The 25,107-nt window shown below is 41.3% G+C and overlaps 1 protein-coding gene across 8 annotated transcripts in view; it reads left to right on the top strand.

Moving 5' to 3' along the window:
- The window catches only part of TBC1D22A (TBC1 domain family member 22A), a 476,952-nt gene that overhangs the window by 180,947 nt on the left and 270,898 nt on the right, over nucleotides 1–25,107 (top strand). For all 8 annotated transcript variants that reach the window (XM_038410573.2, XM_043496366.1, XM_043496369.1 and 5 more), the window contains one exon: nucleotides 17,494–17,603. In XM_038410573.2, the coding sequence (XP_038266501.2) occupies nucleotides 17,494–17,603 (110 nt within the window). The remainder of the gene's footprint in view (nucleotides 1–17,493; nucleotides 17,604–25,107) is intronic.

Genomic DNA, 25,107 nt, shown 5'->3' with positions numbered 1-25,107 from the left:
CACTGTACTCCCATTCGGGCTTTCAGCAGCCCCTCACGTGTTCACAAAATGCATGGCAGTTGTGGCAGCCTTCCTGAGCAAACGCCGGGTGCAGGTTTTCCCCTACCTGGATGACTGGCTCATCAAGGGTGGTTCTCGAGTGCAAGAGCACGTGGCATTGGTATGCACCACTTTCAGCGGCTGGGACTCATTCTGAATGTGCTCAAGTCTACCCTACCCCCAACCCAAAAAATAGAATTTATTGGGGCTCTCCTGGATTCCACTCAAGCCAGAGCTTCCCTGCCCGAGTCCCGGTTCCAAAGCAACAGGGGCATCATCGAGAGCCTCTGCCGGTTTCCAACAACTACAGCCAGAAACTGCATGAAGCATCTGGGGCATATGTTGGCCTGCATGTATGTAATACAACACGCTACATTGTGCCTTTGTCCTTTCTAGGCTTGGTTGGTGAAGGTATACAGACCCAGCCAGGACTCTCTGGACAGATTGGTTACCCTCTCGCACCCCAATTCTTGAGTCCCTCAGCTGGTGGCTACAACTTCAGGTGGTCTGTGTGGGAGTGCTCTTCGCCAAGCCTCAGTCCTCACAGTCACTGGTCACGGACACATTGGAGATGGGCTGGGGAGTGCATTTGGTTACTATCAGAACTCAAGGCCTGTGGTTACAATCAGAACTGTTGCTACATATCAATGTCAGAGAGCTGAGAGCAGTTTGCCAGGATTGCAAGATGTTCCAGATTCATCTTCAGGGCAAGTGTGTCTCAGTGATGACGGACAACACCACAGCAGTGTTCTATATAAACAAACAGGGTGGTGCTTGTTCCCCTCCCTTGGGTCAGGAAGCTCTCTGACTGTGGGACTTCTGCATCACACATTCCATCCAGCTACAGGCCTCGTATCTGCCTGGAGCACAGAATGAACTAGCGGACCACCTCAGCCGCTTGTTCAATACTCACGAGTGGTAACTCAGAGCAGACATTGCCCTTCCCGTCTTCCAGAGGTGGGGCTATCCTTGCATGGACTTGTTTGCGATGCAGAGCAACAGAAAGTGCCAGCTGTTCTGCTCTTTTCAGAACCACTGGCTCCATAGCAGACACTTTTCACCTTCATGGATGGGTCACCTGCTATATGTGTGTTCTGGCCCTTCCCTTTCATACACAAGGTCCGGCAGGACAGGGCTTCGGTGATCCTCATAGCACCAGCATGGCCTCGCCAACCCTGGTTCACCGCATTGCTGAACCTATCAGTGGACTGGTCAGTAGCCCTTCCTATGCTCCCAGACCTCATCATGCAGGACCACGATCAACTATAGCACCCCAGCCTGGAGTCTTTCCATCTCATGGCAGGGAAACTCCCTGGCTGAACCTGCTTGAACGTATCGAGTAGTACCCATTTAGAGACTTGCCTCTGGTGAGATGCATGTGGATAAAGAGCTGTATTTTGAGGGTTATGAATTGCCTGATTACCACTATCATGGGGCATGGACTAGATGCCTTCTTGAGGTCCCCACCAGCTCTATATTTCTCATTTCTATTATCATGTTTACTTTTTAAAAGATACTCACATCCTTCCCTATATGAGGTATAGTCAAAATAGTATCTATGTTGTTATGCCTACTCGGTGTAAGTAGTAGATTTGCAATGCACAGGGACATAAAATATTCCCCATGAATTCTTTTTCTGTCATCTCCTTTTCGGTATCAATCCTGGATTTTTTCCTATACTTCTGGACTGGTGCCTTCATGCTTTTAAAATCTTTATCTCTGTATACTGTAACTTCTGGTTCAAAATAATTTACTAGCTTCTTGTAGTTGTGCAAGTCCCAGTGTAATTTCATCAGTCGTTTGGTACAGACTGTTGAATGGTGATCCATCTTGCACATTTTCTTCTTGGGAGATTAAACACATTACTTCCTCTGTCAGCTGATATGTAAAATCCACATTCTGTAGCGAAATACTTATTGTCTTCAGCTCCAAAGGACATGTAATAACATTGTGCAGTATATATTCTATAATGGGCTTTAGATATCTTGCTGCAACTAATATTTTATTTAATTCCTTATTTGTTTTAGTCCAGTTGTGTTTATCTTTTTTCTGTAGAAACATACTGGTATCTGTTTTGTTAAAAAGACGCTTCAAGTTGTTTACATGCACCAATTATAACTCTTCCTAAAATTTACATATTTTGCTATCACACAGGTACTTTATACCTTCCACAAAAGCTGCAATGGTTAGTGGCTCAGCAAAGTGACATGATAACAAACAACCCAAAGTGCTAAATTTGTTGTATATCCTTTTTGCCTGTTTTTAAGTAGTGCTGATCTATCTGGAAGAATAGAGTTGTTTTTCCAGATTTCTGAGGTCTAAGGCTGTGCTTAAGATGAGATCTGGTGCATGTATGGGGCTGGCTGGGTGGGTGATTGGGCCAACTATGACCTGTGAGCAACCTGTGGCTGTAATATCAACTAAAATCTTGCTATTGTCTAAATATTGCTAGCTAGGTGACAGCAGTGTTGCCTACATGGGTAGTAAAGAAGGAGGGTGAAGACTCTTGAGGATTCCATTACAAAATTTTGTAGATGTTCTCTTCTGGGTAAATAACAAGAGAAATCTGCCATGTATGATTTGACCTCTTTATCAGAGTATTCCTGTTTTGTTTCCATCCAGTGTTTTACATAAGAAGGTGGACTCACTTTAATGGCTGTATTTTTGGGAAGTGGCTCCTTTTAAACTGGAAGTTGGGCAAGAAGGAAGGTTATGGCCACTGTACTTCCTTATCTGATGTAGGATTTTGATATATTAATATTTTTGATATATTAGGACACAAACATAAGTTAGCTGTGACCTTATGGCATCATCTAACCAAATCTTGGTGATAGATTCCTCATTTGAGATAACGTTGATGTTATTAACAAATGTCTTTGCATTCTAGTTATGCATCTGTGCTAATTCAGTTCTTTTGGTTTTGCTCTGCAGAAGTGTGTGAGACATACCACATTTCCAAGATGCTGAGTGTTTGTTTGATTTCCTTAGGTGACTTCCTCGTGCCATTCATGGCTGGGATTTGGGTAGGTTTCTATTGTGTGTTCCAGGGGTTTGCATTTCTTTAATGGCAGATTCTCAGGCTGTAGTATCACTTTTTTGGCTTGATATCAAGGCACAGAGTGATGATGACTAAGTGGGTGATGTCCTGATTCTGTGCCACCCTCCTTTTCTTGTATCCTGTGCAGACTATCTATAATGACTTTTTTCTTTTTCCTAGTTTTCCATCAGGCTTATTAGTTTGGGTTTTTAAAATGTGACCTCTTACAGATTACTGATTTTTCTTACAGCTAAAAGTTACATATGACCAGTTACTTTATCACAGAGGTAATGGATTATTGACTCTTGCTATTGTGTCTATGGTGATGACATGGCCCATGATGAATGGAATTGACAATTTCCTAAAGAAGTAATGTAAATAGCCTTACTTTTCAGCCTGAGAAATAATGACTTAAAAATTAATCTGATTTATATGGAACTACTTACTATAAACAGTTATTCTAACATCCGTATTAGTTTGTGAAATTACCTCTGACCTGGAGGACAAGGCAAGTAGCTTTTTCCAAAGTCACTGCAAGTGTAATTACTTTGAGTGGCCTAGAGGAGGGACTTTTACTTATGAAAACTGGTGTATGACCTTTCAAGTGCTTTCAATTTCTCCCAGCCGGAGGGGGTATAAACGTTGTGTCTAGTCTTGAACTCTAGTCATTGTATAATAACAATCATTAGAGCATTGGGAGATCTCCTTAAGTAGTTTAAGAAGCATATCTGGTACCATTGCCCATTTACCAGGAACACTTGCATTTAATCTTTTTCAGGACAACACTTTATATAATGTCACGAATGTATTTGCATGACACGCAGTTCAGAAATCGTCCCTTTCGCCAATTTATTAACTGTTCTAAGTGGCTAGAAAGGAATGTATTAGTTTTTCTTTATTTTGAGATAATAATCACATTTTAAAAATAGATAATCTCTCTTGACTCGCATATTGCAAGCTAAACAGAAGGGTAATCTCCCCTCAATGTTTTTGATTGTCTCTCAGAAATGCTAATAAGCTACATGTGAGGAAATATACTTAAAAATGGGAAACTGAGGTACGGAGACATTAATATCCAAAGTGTACAGTAGTATTATATGCCCGCTTTGAGATACCTCTTATGAGCTGGGTGATTCCTTGTTGTGGTTTGAATTAAAACCTTTTAAAATTAATGTGTGAATGAATTTCCCATTTAAGTTGGTTATAAAGGGCCACACCTAAAACACAGCCTAACGGTCTGCCCAGATACTAGTACCAAAAGGAGGGAATGGCGAGAACACACAGAAGCTGAGAACAGACTGAGTGAGAGAGACAGGTTGAAGAGCAGCTGAAAGTATGTGGCTGACCCTGGAAGAAACCAGGAGAGGTTTTTTGGTTCAGGGGTGCAGGTTGGAAAAGACTGCTTTTGGTGCTGTGAGCAAAAGAAACAGTTTCCTGTGATTTCGATTCCCTCTGTGTTCAGAGACAGAGGACTTTGCATGTTTTTTGTAATTAAACAAAACTGCAGCAAAGAAATACTTGACCATCACCTACTTCTACTCTCAACTGGAACACCCACAGGGCCCCAAACTTTGAATTACCTACCCATTCTGGGATGCAATCCAGACGGGTGAGGGATTGTATTACTGCCTGCCCCGAAACCTTTGGTGCCTCTCAATGCTTTGCTGTTGTAGCTCCCAACCTGGCCTGCTCAGAAATAGCCAGGCAGCATACAGATCACACCATGAGTGTCTGTGTGTAACTACCGCCCATGTCCAGTAATTCTGAAGCTAGCAGCCTGTCTGCAACACACTACCCATGCTCTGGGTTTCAGCAGCTTTGGCTACTACCTGCAGGGTGACTCCAGCACACTGCACTGTCCCGCCCTCTCCTGAGACAAGGTGGGTGAGGCAATATCTTTTATTCGACCAATTTCTTTTGTTGAGAGAGACAAGCTTTCAAGCTACACAGAGCTCTTCTTCAGGCATGGGAAAGGTAACCAGAGTGTCACAGCTAAATACAAGATTAAACAGATAGTTTAGCGTAAGTAGTTGGCACATATTACAAAGGGGTTCTTCCATCGATTTAATAGCAGCGGCAGCTGTGTCAGGGGGAGAAGCAACATAGTGCTGTCCCCGTCAACATAGCGCTGTCCATAGTGCTTAGATTGGTATAATTTGTTGCTCGAGAGGAAGATGGGGTTACACCCCTGAATGACATAAGTTATACCAGCATAAGTGGTAGTGTAGACATAGTCTAAGTTACAGAATGCTCTTAAATTTCTTCAGAGAGATGCCTGGAGCAGCTTGTTTACAACAGAATATTAAAGGGCCTGATCCTGCAAAAATTACACTACATAATCTGTGCTTAGTGTGTGTAGTCCCACTGTTTTAATTGCAGCTCTCCATTTAAGAGCTATAGAATTGGACCCAAAGTCTCAGTACTTCTTTATTGTATGTGTTTTAAAGATGCTCTGTTAATGCAACATGAAGCCAATTATACAAAAATCAGAGATATATTGAGATTCTTATCAAATTAAATTGCGCACATTGTATGTAAATATGGAATAATTTGAATACTGTTTAAGTCTGCTGAATATATGTAGGCAGGTTAATATTATAAGAACCATAATGTATTCATCTCTTAACAGTTTTCTTTTTGCTTTTAAGGCCCATGGTCTTGCGACAATATCCATTCGGGTAGACCCCTGCTCCTGCCTGGAGCTCCATTGACCTCAGTGGGGTCCCACATGGTGGGAAAGGTTTGTCTGCATGGGTGTTTGCAGAATCAAGGCTAAAATTGTAACCTTAAAGTGGCCCTTGCATTTCCTTAGTTTGTTTAAGAACTAAGGCCCCTGTGAAATGTTAGTTCTTTTAATGGAAAAAGCGAATTCTGTGAAACTTGGCAATTGCTGAGCAGTTTTTGATTAAAATTTTCAAAAAAGTTTACTTTTGAACAGAGGCCAAGCATAGGAAATTTCACAAAAAAGGTGAATTATTTGGAATGTTAGTGTATTTTTTAAAAATGTTGAAAATAGATTTTTACAACCAAACAAATGACATGGTAGAACTATAGTACTGCTATCTAGCATGATGTTTAAGATAAATACAATTTATAGTGATGGAATTGTCTCAGCCAAGCACAGCATATGGATGATCTACAGTTACTGACCCATAACTTTGCTGTCATTTCTCAATTATGCAATTTTGCACAGTGGCAGAAAGATTGTAATTTGCATAAAGACAGGTTATTTCTTTACCATATAGTATGTAAATATCTATACTATAATTGGCTAATAATAGTTAACACCCCATCAATGCACATATTTGTTTAATCTCACTATGATTATTTCTCAGTACCTACACAATGTTTATGCAACTCTTTCCTCTCTAATTGGCTTCTGTTCTCAAAAATTGCTATTAAAATTCATAACAAACAACTTTCCTCCTCTCTACATTGTCATCCCATCAAACCCTAGATATAAACCTTCCTCAAGGGGTCAGAAGGAGCAGGATATGATGTGAAAGATGGGATTAGGTAGGGTGATAAGATATGGAGGTGATAAGGGCAAAAGCTTCCATTTTTGTTGTAAGCACCTGGACACAGTTATGAGATTAGTTGCCTATCACCGTACAGAGGAGGGAGTATGTTCCATTATAATAACTCCTGAAAAGTGCTGCCAGTTAATTCTAACAGTACTAATAATTCTAATAACAGTACCCCACATAAGAATTCCCTCAGGCTTTCAGCCTCTAAGGTGTTTTTCTTTTTTTGTTTTTGTTTTTTAAGCTCAGGATATCGTTATCTTATAAATAGGAAGCAATCTCAAGTTATTTAGATAAACAGAACCATGCTTCATGTTGTTTATTTTCCAATTGACCAAGTTAATGGACCAAATTCTCTGTTGACAGGAATATGTTTTAGAAACTAAAAGAAAAGAAAAATACAGTGCAGAATTGGTAATGTTGCTAAGAAGCTTAAAAATTGTTTGGACAAAACTATATATTTGGCAGTTTAACATTGGAAATGATTTCTCATTGACTATTGGCATATTAAAAAAAAAAAGCCAATGAAAGCCTGGAATGCCCCAGGTGTGCCGGACTGGTTTGATTACCTGCTGCGTCCGCAGGTTCGGCCGATCGTGGCTCCCACTGGCCGTGGTTTGCTGCTCCTGGCCAATGGGGGCTGCGGGAAGCAGTGTGGGCCAAGGGACGTGCTGGCCGCCCTTCCCGCAGCCTCCATTGGCCTGGAGCGGCGAACCGCGGCCAGTGGGAGCCACGATCGGCCGAACCTGCGGATGCGGCAGGTAATCAAACCGGTCCGGTGCGTCAGGGGCTTTCCCTGAACAAGCAGCAGACTGGCTTTGAGAACCACTGGTGTAGGGAATGCAAGTAACTGTACTTGGTTCTTTAAGCGCTTGTCTACACTTACATAACTGCAGCGGTGCAGCTGCACTACTGTACCACTCAGTGAAGATGCTACCTTTGCTGATGGGAGAGTTTCTCCTGTTTGCTGAGGTACTCCTGCCTCTCGAGGGGGTGTAGCTGTGTCAAGAAGAGAAGCCCTCCCATCGACATAGTGCTCTCTGTATCGGGAATTAGGTTGGTATAACTGTATTGCTCAGGGGAATAGATTTTTCCACATTCTTGAGTGATGTTATACTGACATAAGTTAGTAGCGTAGACCAGTGCTAAGAGACCTACTGTCATTGGTTAGCATTGGGTGAGCAGCACAGGGAGAGCCTGAGATCAATCCTGTGATACTTTATTAACTTTTCAGTACTTAATAAAACCCCTCCAACACTAAAGCCCTCCTTGTAGACTGCTCACTGCACAATTTTGCTTATCTTGGGGTTTTCAGAATATAATGGGAATTTATCTCCCCTTGGAACAGTTAAGAGTCTAGGTCTTGTCCTCCACATCCAATTCTGGCTGTGCATATTCACAAACTTTTCACAATAGTAGTGGCCTATTAAATACAAAACAACAACAAAAAACTGCCCCTCTCGTGCAGCAGGTGCTAATACCTTATTCTTGCTGCCATGGTAGATCTACTTAGTTTCTATTGAAAACTGGGAGGGTTCCTCTTCCAGCAATCAATAAGTACTTTTAAAAGGCAGAGAGTGAGGAAACTAATATGAATTTAATTATAACAGTTAAACAGACCCACCAAAAAGAGGATGAGGGTCTTAATCTCAATCTGACACTCATTCTTAAATCTGAGGAATTTGAATACAATCACTGTTTAACCTATTTATTTGATAGGATCATCAGGCAAATGTACGTGTAACAAGCTATAATTAATTTCCTTTCATTTTGTCATGTTGCTGCCTGTGGAGTGTGCATTTAGTTAGTTTTCCTAAATGAGTTACGGACTTTCACCCAGAGGACAGTTTCACAAGCATAGGGTAATACACTGGGAGGGAGTAAACAGCAGCTAATAGCAATACTTGCAGTAACATACACACTCAGATCAGCATGTCACTTAACTCCATGTCCCAGCAGGTTTTCTTCAGGCATCTATTTTGCTGTCTTCTACACTTACATATATAACATGATAAAATCTCCACAGGAAACTGAAGAAAATGAGAAACATTGCTGTGAGACATTATAATTGGGAATTTTTATACAGTGATTTCCCCCCCCCCACATACTGCTACAAATGCACATTTGCCTGTTGCTTTTTTCCATCCACACATTATTTAATCCTTATTATTATTATGAATTGAACTCATTGCTTACAAATTTAAACCAGGCATCCTACAAATAATATTTGAAAGTTGTCTTTGTTTTCTGATAGGAAACTTAGAAAAGGTTTAAAATGAAATAGGACTTTGATTCATATTCTTTTGAAGTAATAAGTAATTCTTCTGCTTCTCTCTCATTTTATTTTGCTTTTTAGAACTCTTCCCTTTTCCATTTTTCAGTTTCTTGATGTCATGAATGTTTCCTCCAGCAGTGCACAGAGTCTTTCAGGAAAAACTGTGTATACAACACTCGCATATCTAATGTAAAGAACAAGCAGAGAAAGCAAAGGGTTTTTTAATGTTTGGAAACCTGCTTTGCTGCCTTAGTCCACTAGAAAGGTGCAAAAAGTACACACACTCACTTTTTTCTTTTGCAGCTCACTTTAAAGTATTTGTTTTTTGTTTGAGGCACTTCTAGAATGATTAAAACATACCTTTTATCATGGATAAAGGGTGGGTGTAGGAATATTTGTGATAGTTATTAATTATTTGTATTGTAGTAGCACCTAAGAACCCCAGTGTGGGCTAGGACTGCACTGCGTTAGATGCTGCTCAAAACACAGAGCAAAAAGATGGTCCTTGTCCCCAAAGAGTTTACAATTTAAATGAGGTTTGTCTTGCTTGTCCACCTTCACACAATATTCACCATGCCTCAACAATAATTAAGGATACAATTCTGTCATGGAGGTCATGGACTGTGTGACTTTTTCTGGGGCAGGGCTGGAGCAGCTGTCACCCCAGGGCTGCCAGAGCACCAGCCCCAGGGCTGAAGCAGTGGCTGGGATTGGGTCAGCACCCCTGGGAATGGAGGAGCAGTGGCGGGACTGGAGCAGCTGCTGGCAGTCAGCCTCCAGTGCAGGGACAGGTTGCGGGCTTCTGTGAAGTTTTGTTTATTGCCCGCGACCTGTGCTTGACTTTTACTAAAAATACTCATGACAGAATCTTAACCTTAAAAATAATCATAATTACCTTAGATTAAACAAAGCTCACTTAAAATGTAAACTATTTGGGGGTTATTCCCATCTTTTTGCTCTGTGTTTTGAACAGCTGTGTTTTGAACAGTCCTAGCCCATAACTGTGGTTCCGAGGTGCTACTATAATACAAATAATGACTATCACAGATATTCCTATACCCACCCATTTTCCAAATTTCAGATGTGGGGGAAAAAAGATGGTCTTTACAAAATTCCCCAAAGTTACTAAATGTGGGCTATGGACAGCTCAGGGAGGGGGAGAGTTCCACATTTGAGGATGCCACACAAAAATTGCCTTGCCTGCAGCCCATCGCCCTGAAAATGCTTGGGCATGTCTTTATTGATCACAGTTGTGGAGTATTGTATGCTGAGAAAGGTGGTCTCAAATCGTGTTTTAAACCATTTTGAAGTTTAAAATAGCTCATTAAAATGTCTGGGCAACGAGCAGAGATCATTGATCACCAATGTCATATGCTGTTTATGTGAGGCTCCACATTGGTCACTAGCTTCAGTTTCCACATGGGTTCCAAGCGGTAACCCCCATAAGCACAACACAATAGTTTAGTCAGAAAGTAATACAGGCATAGATAACTGTATTAAGATGTACATCCAGAAGAAACGGCTGGACTTCTGTCTCGAGGTACAAATGGAAAATAATGCTCCTAATGTGTGTCCTTGTAATTAAATTTTATTCTTTGAAATGATTTGGCATACAGTTTATCTATAAACACCACTTTGTATTACTTGCACTATATTACAAATATTAGTGTACAATCTTGTTAAAAAGTATAGAAGTAACTCAACACATTCATCAGGAGATGATTCTTTGTTTCCACATGGTATCTTTTTATGGCAGGACCATCTCACTATAGGTGCATAAAAGCACAATTCAAAAGGAAATTGGAGAGCACAAGCATCCATCCATCATTGGCTCTCTTCACAAATTTCTGCTAAGTGGCAGCAGAAAAGTCACTACTGAAAAAAGCAGCACAGCTAGGCCTTTACGCATTCTAGTCCTGACCCATCTTGGCCATGTCCTAATCAAATTGGACATCAGCAATGTTTCCTATCTAAATAGCCAGAGTGTTACATGGCGCGAACTGCTAATGCAGGAGATGGAGGTACTCTTTCTGTTGGCCAAAAAACATTTTATCAAACAGAACAAAGAGCTTAGATATAATGCTAAATGTAAGAGCAGAATGGCTCTGCAGGCAGTCTGTAAACTCAGGGGTAGTCCATAAGCATATAACCCCCAAAAGGTTTCTCTTGTTGTTAAACCCCTGGGGATCCCAAGAATAGATTAACATGCACCAGAACAAAATCACTAAGGTACTACTCTAGAGAGAGGGATCCAGAATAAGAAAACTGGATGCACTCTTCCAGAGATTGCCACACTCGTTACTTGTATTATAGTAGTGCCTTGAGCCTCCAATCTAAATTGGGGACCCAATTGTGCTAGGGACTATAAATACATATAGTGAATGACAATCCCTGCTCTAAAGAGTTGTATTCTTCTCGATTCCCTCTCTCCAGATTGTTTGATTTCCAAAGGTATCCATAAGATGAGGCAAGAAGAATGGCAATAATGGCTGCCTCCCCACCAATAATAGGGCATGGTTTCTGTGAAATGGCGATTCCTCTACCTGAGCAGGTGAAGTTACCATCACACATGAGTTTCTGCAACGAGGCCCAGTCTGATACCCAGACACACACTCGCTGAATGTAGATTTGAGGATAAAAGGCTTATTCCAGGGAGGGGTGGAGGGGGAGTAGTAGTAATGTTCTGCTGTCCTGAAGAGAGAATTTTATATTGAAATACTACTTCCTAGCTAGACCTCCAATTTGAATACTGCTGTGCAGAAATTCCAGGCATCTTATTGTTATCCTCAAGCTCTTTCAGGTTGGCTTCTTAAACACCTTTTAAATGGAATCACTCATGCCCTTTTGTTGCAAGCAGTTCACTGACAGAACGTGAAACTTGTTGCCAGACATCTGTGTCTGTCTTGGTTCGTAAAGGTGTCATACTTTATCATCTAAAAAAGCCCTCTCTTCTCTCTCTACTCCCTTGGAATCTCAACTTCGTCTTGCATGTCCTGACAAGAATGCAGCATGAATCCTGAAATATCCCCTTTTTCTTTCAGTAAAAACAGCTTTTCTTGTTCCCATAACCAATGCCAGAATTGAATGATTTGTCTCTGCATGGGGAGTATTCCACTTTCCACAGAAATAACATAGTCTTAGGAATCCCAGACTCTTCCTAAATGACAGCCTTGTGGTTAAGGCACTCAACTGAGTCTCAACAGATGCTCTTTTAATTCCTGTGAGACGTTGGACAATCACTTAATCTTTTGGTGCTTTGATTTTCCATCGATAAACTGGGGTAATGCTATATTTAGTGAAATGTACTATGATAGATTTATTAATTTAAGTGAGATGCTCAGGTACTATCATGTTTAGCACAGACAACTTACAAAATAAACATCGACATTACTTCCAAATATTCACTTCTCCAAATACAATTTATCCCAAAGCATGTATGTACCTTGAGTGTGTACTTATAAAAGCTAATCCTCATGAGGACAAATTACTATTAATCCCATGCCATCTAGATGCAAAGATGAAAAGGTGGTAGTGACTAATTGTATAATTAGATTATCTCACAGGCTTTCCTACACTAAGGTCAAGAACTTCCTCTAGGTTTCACTGCTTATTCAGAAAGGTTGATGGCGACATAGTACATGGAAAGGGTGCAGAAACGTACAAAGGCGATCTGCAAAGCAGTCACCTAATTGTAATCTCATGGCTTCACTAAAATATTACCCATAGAACTTTCTGCCCCAGCAGCTGTTGCCTTTAGCAGGAGTGCCCTCCATTGTGTGGTGTTATGTCATATATATGAGAAAACAGATTAATTTGTTGTTTTCTTCTTCTCTCACTTTATCCACTTTCCCTGAAACAACTTTTATCCTTTGTGCATCAGACCTCCTCCTTCTCTTCTTTCACATTACTCAAATACTTCTTTTAGTTAGCCTTTTTTTAAAAAAAGCTCCAGAATGTGACCACATTAAATTAAAATAAACAGAAAATGCAGAAAAGATATGAAACAAACAAACCAAACTCTTACCGAATCTATAGAATTTACAATCTAATTGTAAATGATGCTTTCCTAAAGTTAGTCTCCTTCCCCACACTCAACCTCAGTGCTACCTTCAGAACCTTCTCCCCAGGTTCTGAACTGCTCCTATTGCTCGAATGTTCCTCTTTGCTATCCTGATGGTCCTCTTCCTCACCTTCCCCCCCAAACTGCCTCAATCCATCACCACATTCCCATTGCCTCCACTTACCTGCTTTCACAGGCCTGGAGCAGTAGGAGAGAAGGTAAGAAAGAGGAACTATCCAGCTCGTTTGAAACCCTTGTTTGTAGCTGCAGACAATAGGAACAGGTGTGGTGTAACTCCTGCTTTGCCTGTCCTGGGGTTATAAGAAACTGCCCATCAGAAGCTTGAAACCTGCCTCTGCTTCTGTGTTATTTGCTCCGGCTCAGCCCCATAGTCCCCAGTAGCAGCAGGCAGTACTGCACTTTACGTTACACCTGCCCCTCTATAGACATTGCATATTGTCTATAGCAGGGGTGGGCAAACTTTTTGGCCTGAGGGCCACATTGGAGTTCCGAAACTGTATGGAGGGCCGGGTAAGGAAGGCTGTACCTCCCCAAACAGCCTGGGCTCCGCATGCTCCCTGACTGCCTCCCTCAGAACCCCCAAACCCATCCAACCCCCCTTACTCCTTGTCCCCTAACCGCCCCCCCCGGGACCCTACCCCAATCCACACCCTACCCCCTGACAGACCCCCTGGGATTCTCACGCCTATCCAACCGCTCCCTGTCCCCCGCTCTCCACCCTGTTACCATGCCTCTCGGAGCACCAGGACTGGCAGCCATAAGTAGTACACCGTAAGTAGCACATTCCTACGGAGAGCAATTTAATACACTACACCAGCGGCTCTCACAGCCACTCTGCTCGGCAGGAGCTCGCAGCCCCACCACCCAGAGTGCTGACAGCATGACGAGCTGAGGCTGTGCGGGAGGGGCCGGGGGCTAGCCTCCCGGGCCGGGAGCTCAAGGGCTTGGCAGGATGGTCCTGCAGGCCGGATATGGCCTGCTGACCGTAGTTTGCCTACCGCTGCTCTATAACATGATGCTTGGCTGATTAATTATTGTTGGTACCTGGACCCACCAATGCTGCTTCTGGTTATTGGTAGAGACGGATAAACACTGCTGACTAGTGTCAGTAATCATGGATTTAACTTCTGAAGAAAAATTCTTTTCTTGCTTCTGATTTTGCTCATAGAATGAAATCCTTGTATGTTTTGCTGTAGTTTATTAGGATTAAGGGGGAGCTATGTTCTAAGACAGCTTGTGGTAGAGGATTGTTAGATACACTTATAGAATATATAAATAACTGCCAGTCGGTATTAATGGGCATACCCATTATTTTTCATTATTATACTTCCTGGAATACTGGTAAAGGGGATGGGGATATGGGAAAAGGTACAGGAACTTGGCTAGCACCAGAGTTATTCCTCTTCACTGCAGTTCTGAGAGATCCTAATGACAAATTTCAATGTTTTGTGATTTAGACAGCTAGCAACTCTATTTCTTTTGGAGTGCCTCTTCTCTTGAGGGAGGTTTCTGATCTTTGCTTCTCGATGAGGCAATGGCTATATCCTCTTTCCCAAGAAGGCATTTCATCTTCATAACTTCCAGATTTGTGTGGCCATGTTACTCCCCTCTCCCCCCCCATTCCCCTAACACCTGGTTTCTGTGTACAAAGGATTGTAGGATTTGAATCATTGCACTTTTTTTGGCTATTACGTGGGTGTGGATCAAACGGGTGGGTTGGTGTATTTAGAAGAGGGCTTCTTTCTTCCATTTTTTCTTTCCCTGCCTGCATGGTGAGAAGTAACTGTAAACCTGCCAGGTAGAGGACTTAGGAACAGCTCTGTAATTAGGAAGCAGGGATAGAGCAGGTCTGGGGGATGGTGGCAGGGGTGTCGACTTTGATTTCTCCAGGGTGCTGCACCCTTAATCTACCCCAGGCCCTGCCTCTGCCCCGCCTTTTCCTGCCCTCATTCCACCCCTTTGCCCCGCCTCTTCCTGCCCCCGCTCCTCCCCCTCCCCCCCAGTACCTCCTGTACACAGCTGATCACTGGTGGGCAGGAGGCGCTTCGGGGGGGAGGGGGAGGAGCTGATTGGCGGGGCTTCTGGTGGGTGCTGAGCACCCTCTATTTTTTTTTTCCATGGGTCCTCCAGCCCCAGAGCACCCACGGAGTTGGAACCTACGGATGGTGGCAGTAGGAATAGTGTACACATCCGATGGCTGCACCTAGCCAGTGATTCCTTGCAACCTAACCCACTAGCTGCGCGATACCAGACTTAACAGATCTTTTGTTTTGTTGGAAAATGTATGATGATTGATTGCTTTTTAACTACAGCTTTATTTTCATCTCACTGGTATGGGTTGTTTCCATTCTGTAGTATGTTACCTGGGATGATGCAGTGATGTCCAACGTTGTCAGCACGAGAGCCAAACGTTGTTTCCAAAAAGTTCAAGAGACCACAATTAGCGCTTTGGGTCAGATTCTCAGTCTCATTCTACTCCCTGTGTGAAACTCAAGGGACACAAAGGGAGTAGAAACAGCTCATGAGTTCCCTGTTGGGGATTTCTCAGTTACAACTGTCTTCCTGCCAACAGCCTCTGGTGCAGCGGGCATAGTAGGGACCGGGGAAGTGGTTGGAGAGTGAAGCTATCCCAAGCTTGGCTATTCCAAGCTGGCATATAGTTCTTTGGCCACTACAGCCAGCTGAGACAAACTAGAGCAGCACCCAAACTGCTATAACTTGCTGCGGGTATGGGCCAGAGTATCAGGGAGCTATAATCTACTGTAGATTCTCAGTTTCTCAGTTAATGCTGCTTTACGGCCATGCAAAGGGGGAGATTCATACTTTGCTAGGTCACACACCTTGGCTTAGGCAGCTCATATCCTGCTCACCTCAAGGCTCCCAGTAGGACTGGCTGGAAAACAAAAATTCCATATTGCAGAAAATGTTGAGGTTTTGCCATATGTTTTTGATGCGGAGCACAAATGAGACATTTCAAAAAAAAAATTAATGAAAAAGAGAGACCCACTCCAGAATAGCTCAGAATAGCCCAGTGGTTAAGGACTCACCTTGCATGTGGGCGACTCAGCTTCAAGTCCATCCTCTGAATCAGGCCAAGCAGGAGTTCCCACATCCCAGTAAATAACCTAATAACTGGGCTGTAGTATCTGTGTGTGTGTGTGTGTATGTGTATGTGTATGTGTATCTCTCTCTCTCTCTCCATCCTGTTGTAGCTGTTCCACTTTTATAAATAATCAAATATTCATTGGGCCAGAGAGACACTGACACTATAGCCTGGTGGACAGGGAACTCATCTGGGCTGTGAGGGACTCCTCATTAAGAGCAGGGTCTTGAAACGGGGGTGTTACATCTGAGGTAGCTAACCTCTGAACTGCAGAGTGTCTCGTTCTCCCTGTGGTTTTGACTAGAAATTCCATCATGGATCTGAGAAACCTTCCCTATGAAAGTTTTGTCAAAAAGGATGATTTTTCACTAAAAGTTTGTTTTGATGACTCAGCATTTTCCAGCAAAGTTTTGGTGGAAAAATTCCCAACCAGTTCTAGCTCCCCTAGCCTGGCAGACAGTGGGTCATCCTGTGATGTGGCAGGTAGCTAGCAGGGGAGCTGTTGCTCAGCTGCAGCAGGGAAGGGAAGGGACACCAACTACTTGGAGTGCTACTAGCTGTTTCTTAGGCTGCAGGGAAGTGGTGGGCGGCTGTTGGGGAGGTGGTGCCCCCTGTATTCTATTCAAACTCTCCAGTTTAAAAATTACAGGAAATAGCTTAGGGAGCACAATTTTCACATCACTATGGTGGTTTAATGCATATCTAGGACATCATAGTGTGTTGTAACCAGCCAGTGTGACTTTGGGAACTTTAAAAAAAAATATGCTTTGGGTGTATATTCTGAATAATTTTTGTGCTGAATGCACATCTTCTTACTGTCGCTGTTTGGGATGCATTAAGCACATTATTAGAATTTTTATTTATTCATATTTTTTTTATTAAAATATTTTACATTATTGTAGTGTTCAAAGTCCCCAATTGGGATTCGGGCCATTTGTGTTGGGCACTGTACCAACACTGAAAAGAGACAATTCGTGCCTTGAAAGAATATTTTTAATAATTATTTTCTTTAAAAAAGTAAAAACAAAAGTAATACGCATGAGCGCGTGCACACCCCCATACACAAAACATCTTTGCAGAGTAATCTGTAAAAAATTATATAATTTATTTTAGAAGACTATTTTTATTGCTCTTGGTACTCCTCTCTCAGGTGTGAAATGTCTAGAATTATATAATTTATTGTATATGAATTCTAGTTAATTGGACATGATTCAGGATTTTCACAGTCTGCAATAAATTAAATATTCATTAACATTTAGAACCTGTAAATGACACAGCTGAGCAATAAATGATTCATTTAGTCCCTGTTAAAGAATGCGTTTTGAAGATTGTGAATACAAGGTGGCTGTCTTTGTTATCAATTATTTTTTTCAACCTTGCTTTATTTATTCTGTGCACTTCATTGACTTGTCTTTTTCCTTTCTTTTTCCGCAGCAGCAGAAGAAGTGGAAAATTTTGATGTTTCCAGTCTGCCTGAAGAAGTGCTGCAGAACATTGAAGCTGACAGTTACTGGTGCATGAGCAAGTTGCTTGATGGCATTCAGGTAAATTGATTTCTCCTGTTCTTAACTAGTGAAGATAACTGATTAATGTCATGGCTTTGAACTACTTTAAGGATGCTGTGAAAAAGTACATGTAAGAAAAATAGAGGAAATAAAAAATAAATTTCCCCATAGTGGAAACCATGAGTTTGGTGAAGGAGGTTTTTTAAAAGTGCTGTACAACTTTTTTTGTACTGAACTTGTACATGTCTCAATACATTATGATGTGTGAGAACGAAATTGGAGGTTGTGATTCCAGAGACATTTTAAGCACTTGGTGTCTATTAGTGGAGATTGTCAGCAGCATTTTGTTACATTTGTTGTTTGAAGTCTGCACATAAAATGGTCAATGAGGGACAATGAGAAACTGGATTTTTGTAATTGACTATTTTTAAACAAAATCCACTTTCTGGCAGAGTAACCTTTAAATAGGCTATCCTGATTTAAAAAAAATCATTTAAAAACCATTTCTTAGTACCCCAGTTTGTTTGTACAATATCTTGAGTTGTCTGATTTTATAGGGGAAATGCTGAACAAAGTGAGTCAAATGGACCAAATAAACAAATGCAGTCATTTAAAATACGGTTTTGTATATACGAACTGTTGGAGTAAAACTGTGTCTGTAAAGGTTAGAACCATTTACATGAGGAAATAAAGCCTCAGTTAAACTTATCTGTTTTGAATAGAGGGGACCAGCATGGTCCAAAAGAGATTAATCATTAGATCCAAACATAGTTAAAATATAACATTTTAAGAGGTTTAAATTAGTCTATGCCTTAACACAAACATATAATATAAGTTATTAGGGTTTTTTAAATTTTCAGTTTAGAAAACAAATTACATGCATTTAATTACATTCACTGCCTTATGCTATGGGCAAGTCTATACTACAAACTTTTGCCGATGCAAGTTATGTTGGCATAAGGCCACTGCAGTTGGTAGATTGCTTGTGCGTGTGCATACTTGGCTCCCTTGTGTCGGCACTACAGAAGTCCTTGTTTCAGTGCACAGTATGGTGCACCATGTGTAGTTATACCAGTGTGCAACTTGCCACCATCAAGCACTCTGTTTTGATAAGTTTTAGTAATGCGTAAAGGGGAAGAAATGAGTCGTTAAGGGATGTCTCGGACTGGAGAGACAGGTTCCCAATATGCACCTTTCTTCATCCCATAATACTATCTCTATCCCATAATTTTCATGCCTATTTTGAAAATCCTAGAAGCCTGGAGCCTGTACAGCTCTGCACTATCGTCATAAATGTTGCAAACACAGAGTGCATGGTCCTCAGGTATTTGCAGAGCCACAGAGAGCATAATGATTTTCTGGAGGACAGATTGCAGTGCATAGCAAGAACCAATTAAAGATTGCTGGAGGCATTCATGGAGCACCTGTAAATGTTGGCCAAGAGCACCTGACCACAGAGTACATCAACAGAAAGGGCTCTTTTTCTATGGTTAATGCAAATGCTGGCGGATCACTGGTGATGTTTCAACAACATCAGTGTTGATTAGTCAGGGAAGGTGCATGACACTCACATCTCTAAGAACACAACGCTGTTTAAAAGGTACAATCAGGCACTTTGTTTCCTGACCAGCAGATTACCATTGGAGATGTTGAAATGCCAATAGTGATCATGGGGAACCCAGCCTACCCCATACTCCCCTGGCTCATGTAGCCGTACGCTGGCCACCACAGCAAGGAAAAGATTCAGCTATTGGCTTAGCCGATGCAGAGTGACAGTTACGTGTATTTTGTGTAGCTTGGAGGGGCACTGACATTGTTTACTCACAAGATTGGATCTCCGGGAGAAAAATATCATAATGGCAATAGTTGTATGCTGTGTCCTGCATAATAACTGTGAAGCAAAGGGGAAAGGTTGCAGCCAGAGTGGAGGTGGAGTGGCTTTCTGCTGAGTTTGCATAGCCACATACAAGGGCTGTCAGAAGAGGTTCAACACAGCTGTATGGCTCAGGGAGGCTAAAAAGGACTTTAAGAGTGAGCCACAGTAATGTGTTTGGTGTACTGTGCTCTATCTGGCCCTGCTGTTTGGGAGTCTGTTAGGAATTATGTGGTGCTTGGTACATATCTATGAATATAACACTGACAATGCACCTGTTAATTCTGTGGTGCTTGCTGTACATTTATGATTATTACACCATGTTTTGTCACTGATCCCATTGTTACCCGGGGTTCTTTCAACCCAAAGCTCTTAACTTTTACTCTGTGCGAGGTGGTGTCAGGAAATAAATCAGGGGAGACACGGCTGTCTGACCCATAGATGGCTGGCACAAACAGGATAATGCAAAAGTGCTTTCACTTAAAGCTAAACTTTACTTACACATGTCCACAAAATGTTAGTAAAACACCCCCAATGCTTGATAATTACCAAAGCTGAGTGTGGCTCTCGAGTGGCACAGCAGCAGGCTTCCGGTGGCCAAATTTTCCATCTGTTGATGGGGACTGCAAGATGTATCCAGATGGAGAGTCCAAAAAGAGTCCAACTACCTCAAACTTTTCCCCCTTATTTATACATTAGACATGTCAATTAAAGAAAACTTGTTACAAGCAGTTTCAGTGGTCCAGCACAAGGTTCCTTCTGATTATTGATTAACCAAGTGGGTTTTTCCAGAGTTTGCAGCCTTGAGGCCCCCAGTAGACATTCCTGGGGCACATCCTGCTCTTTTAAAATGCATGCATCAGCCACTTCAACATAATTCTTATCAGGAAGGACGTGGGGTCAACCTGCCCTCTCTGTGGCACCCAAAGACCCCCTCCCCTCCTGCTTTGGTTAAGCTAAGCCTGCTGACTTGGCCAATTTACAGTCTGCTGACTTGGCTGCTTTTAGCAATAAACCATAGTGGTTTCAGTCACTTTACTGGTTTGCCAAAGTCTCCCTGTACAGTTTTCCCTCCTTAAAGATCACCTTTCACACAAGGGGACTTTTACATGATCGATGTCATGCTTTTTCTGGATGTACCTGAGTTGAGATCCAATGAAAGCTCAAGGCTCTCAGCTGAGACCGAGCAAATTATCTTCTTGTTGGCATCCCATACTTGTCAATTGCTGTGCTGGTGTGTTAAGCAATTGCCCTAGCCTCCTTTCCCAGTTGAGGGAGGGGCGACAAATTCGATATGTTCCTTACCTGGGGGTTCGAGTGTTGGCGGCAGTAACCACAGACTCCTCTGTTGGGGAACTTGCAATTGTGAGGGGTGGGGAAGTTTCTGCTCTCAGTGATCATTGGGCAGTGGAGTTCACAACTGTGATCAGAGCAGTCAGTGTCAGACATTGTGGGGCAGCTGCTGGAGGACTGTTAGGGTTGACACAGGTAATGCAGTGTCTACATTCACACTGCATCAACCTCACTACATTGACCATGGCTCAACACTGCTCAAGGAGGTGGTGTTATTGTGTTGGCACAATGGAGAGCTGACATTGTTGGGAGACAAAATTAAGTGTAGACACATGCACAGGTAAGTTGACGCAAGGCAGCTTACGTCAACTATCTTTGTAGTGTAGAGTAGGCCTATGTCTACACTAAAGAACCTATGCCAGCATAGCCCTCTAAAATAACCACAGCTTACACTGACAGAAGGAGTTTTTTCTTCTGGTGTGGGAACACCACCTGCCTGAATAATGTTAGCGGTGTTGACAGAAGCACTTTTCTGTTGACATAGCTGTGTCTACACTAGGAATTTTTTCAGCATAGCTATGTCGGTCAAGTCTGTTTTTTTTTTTCCCCCCACACCTCAGACTACATAACTATGCCTATATAAGTTTCAAGCATAGACCAAGCATTACAGTAGTGTAGTAATAAATGGTGATGTATGCATACTTTTGGCTATGTAACATGTGACTAGGACAGCTCTCTGCTTGTTAATGAGGCAGAATGATCTTAACATTTTGCCATATACCTCATGTCTGAATGAGTGTGTTACTACATGTTCCCTTGAATTGTGTGTGTGTGTGTGTGTGTGTGTGTGTGTGAAACAAATGACTACTGTAGCTCAAGTTGAAATCTATAAGCATAGTCTGTCCCACTCCTATTCCCTCCCCTTCTTACTGAGGAGGGTACCTTAAGAAAATTAAGTTTAAATACTCTGTTTGAAAACAGAAGGAGGGATTACTTAACATCATTTGTCATCCAAAGCTGTGGAAGTGTTTCCTTGAGTGGATTTTCCGTAGTGGGAGTGTAACAAGAAAGGAGTGATCCCAACGTAATTTACAGGTTTAACTATTTTGCACTGCTTTTTGGTGATAGTGGGGTGTAATTCAATCCTATGTGCTAGTTTTAGGTGTACCAATTGTCTGCCAGCAAGAAGGCTGTAAAACAGAGATCACCCTTGCACAGGGGGCAAGAAAGACACGTATGAATTTATCATCTTGTCAATAAGTGAAATGGAAAACATATACCATGTACATTGGCCAAACCGGACAGTGTCTATGCAAAAGAATAAATGGACACAAATAAGACATCAAGAATTATAACATTCAAAAACCAGTCAGAGAACACTTCAACCTCCCTGGACATTCAATTACAGACCTAAAAATCGCAATTTTTCAACAAAAAAACTTCAAAAACAGACTCCCATTAGAAACTTCAGAACTGGAATTAATTTGCAAACTGGACATGATTAAATTAGACTTGAATAAAGACTGGATGTGGATGAGTGTTACAGAAACTAAAAACTATTTCCTCATGCTAATTTCCCCCCCTACTGTTACTCACACTTTCTTGTCAACTGTTTGAAATGGGCCATCCTGATGATCACTACAGAAGTTTTTTTTCTCCTGCTGATAGTAGCCCACCTTAATTGATTAGTCTCGTTAGAGTTGGTATGACAACCCCCTTTTTTTCATATTCTCTGTGTGTGTGTATCTATCTATCTATCTACTGTATTTTTCACTGCATACATCTGATGAAGTTAAGCTTATGCTCAAATAAATTTGTTAGTCTCTAAGGTGCCACAAGTACTCCATGTTCTATATACCATTAAGGAATGCTTGCCAAAATGCAGCAAACAGCAGGCAATGGCCACTTCAGGACTGTAGAGGCTTGTCATTGCCAAATTTAAAAGGCCACCAATTAGAAAAATATAGAACAGGAAATTTTAGGTATTTCTAAATACCTTTCTTTCTCTGAGCTGACCATCATTACTTTATCTTCCAACCCAGAGCCAATATAATGCATGTTCTCTCTTACGGCTGTATTAATTGATGACACACTTTTTAAAGAAATGCTTAGTCCCTGAAGAATGGGTCTTGTACTTTTTGTTCTAGGAGTTGAACTGAAGTTGTAACAGATTGTGATTGGCATATTAATTGTAAATATGCATGTTCTGATGCTGGTTTAAGCAGTGTCTAGAGTTTAAAGTGAATATACTAGCTCCACTTTTTTCAATTTATGTGAAGGTAACAGGGTTTGCCTTAACCCTTTCTGGATCTTGGTTAAAAATGAACAACCCACACTACTATGTTTAAACCATAGAGTCTTATTGTGCTTTTTCATTTGTAGTTTTATTTTATCATGACTTAGTGTATGCTAGTTTCCTGGACTAAAAATTGTACATCTATACGAAAGTAGAAAGGCTATGTATATTCTATGCCTATTTGGTAATTTTGTAGCCACAGTATTATGTCTTTGTTCTTATCATTTTAATGGTGAGGAATTGCTGACTGCTACTGATCATCTTTGCATAAAACAGCAAAGAATTTACAATAATTTCCTATTTTCGTTTGTCACTTAAATTACTCTGTGACTCAGCAAGGTCCTTAACAAGAGTGTATATACGGGAAAGGCATTGCTGTGCTCTTGGCACTATTACTATTTATAAAAGAATTATTCTTCCGTAACACTTTCTTGCTTTCTAATTTGAATGTTTCATTGGGTTAGGCATTTTGCAGAAGGACCACAAACTAATTAAGGTCATAAGAGGTTCACTTTTTGATAAAATTGTTTATGAAATATTTAGGGAAGAAAAGTACTCTACTTTCCCTAGGGTGTTTTAAACATAATTATCCTGATCCAAGGTCAAGTAAATAGTAGCATGCTTTCTCTTTGTAGCAGCGTCTGAAAAATGTATTCTGTTTTGTTTTTTTTAATTTGACCTCTGTAAAATGTGATTCATTGCTTATTTTAAACTTCATAAATGACACATTTCAAAGCACATATAACTCAAACATAGAAAATAAGCTCTTGTAATACTTAAAAAAAATCTTATGAGGATGAAAATATAAATGTGTAATGTGTTTTCCAAATGAGAAAAGATGTATAGTACATGCTTGATAGAAAAAGTAACAAGGCATAACCAGTCATATGTAGATACAAAAAGAGAGAAATAATTACTTGGTGGTGGTAGTAGCACAAAGAACGCTCTGAGTGTTATGCATAATAAATACATTATATTATTTTTTTCTCCATTGTTAATTAATACTGAATTTCTTTATCTGGTTTCACTGAAGGACCCTGAACAACTTAGTTGCACTTTCCCTAATATATGCTGCTATACCTTTTGCTTAAAAAAAGTGAGTTCAATGATTACTTCTCCAAGTCTTACTTGTGTACGCAAACAAGTATGTTTGGATCGATCAATCTGTTTTTCAGTGAGGATGAAAGAAGAAGTAATAGGCTTGAGATGCAGCAAGGAACATTTGAAATATTATGTGGAGATGTTAAAACCTTTTATATAGTGTATTAGTTGCCACTGGAAATATCCAAGGGCGCACCCATCTATCATGGGAGTATTTTATGATAACAAAATTAACCCTGCCAGTATGCAAAGAAGTGGGCGAGACTCGGACCCACTCTAGGTCCTCTTTATATTTACTCTGATAAGTTGTTGTTTCTTTGCTTTACATCACTTACATTTAAGTAGAATCATAGAATATTAGGCTTGGAAGAGACGTCAGGAGGTCATCTAGTCAAATCCCCTGCTCAAAGCAGGACCAACAACTAAATCATCCCAGCCAAGGCTTTGTCAAGCTGGGTCTTAAAAACCTCTAAGGATGGAGATTCCACCACCTCTCTAGGTAACCCATTCTGGTGCTTCACCACCCTCCTAGTGAAATAGTGTTTCCTAATATTCAACCTAGACCTCACCCACTGCAACTTGAGACCATTGCTTCTTGTTCTATCATCTGCCACCACTGAGAACAGCCTAGCTCCATCCTCTTTGGAATCCCCCTTCAGGTAATTGAAGGTTGCTAACAATTCCCCCACAGCTCTTTTCTTCTGCTGACTAAATAAGCCCAGTTCCCTCAGCCTCTCCTCGTAAATTATGTGCCCAGCCGCTAATCATTTTTGTTGCCCTCTGCTGGACTCTCTCCAACTTGTGCAAATCCCTTCTGTAGTGGGGGGACCATAATTGGACGCTATATTACAGGTGTGGCCTCACCAGTGCCGAACAGAGGGGAATAATCACTTCCCTCAATCTGCTGGCAATGCTCCTACTAATGCAGCTCAATATGCCATTGGCCTTCTTGTCACAAGGGCACACTGCTGACTCATAGC

This window comes from Dermochelys coriacea, chromosome 1, assembly GCF_009764565.3.
Source record: "Dermochelys coriacea isolate rDerCor1 chromosome 1, rDerCor1.pri.v4, whole genome shotgun sequence".
NCBI lineage: Eukaryota > Metazoa > Chordata > Testudines > Dermochelyidae > Dermochelys > Dermochelys coriacea.
The sequence above is the reverse complement of the archived record's forward strand: the minus strand, read 5'-3'. Positions and strand labels throughout refer to the sequence as shown.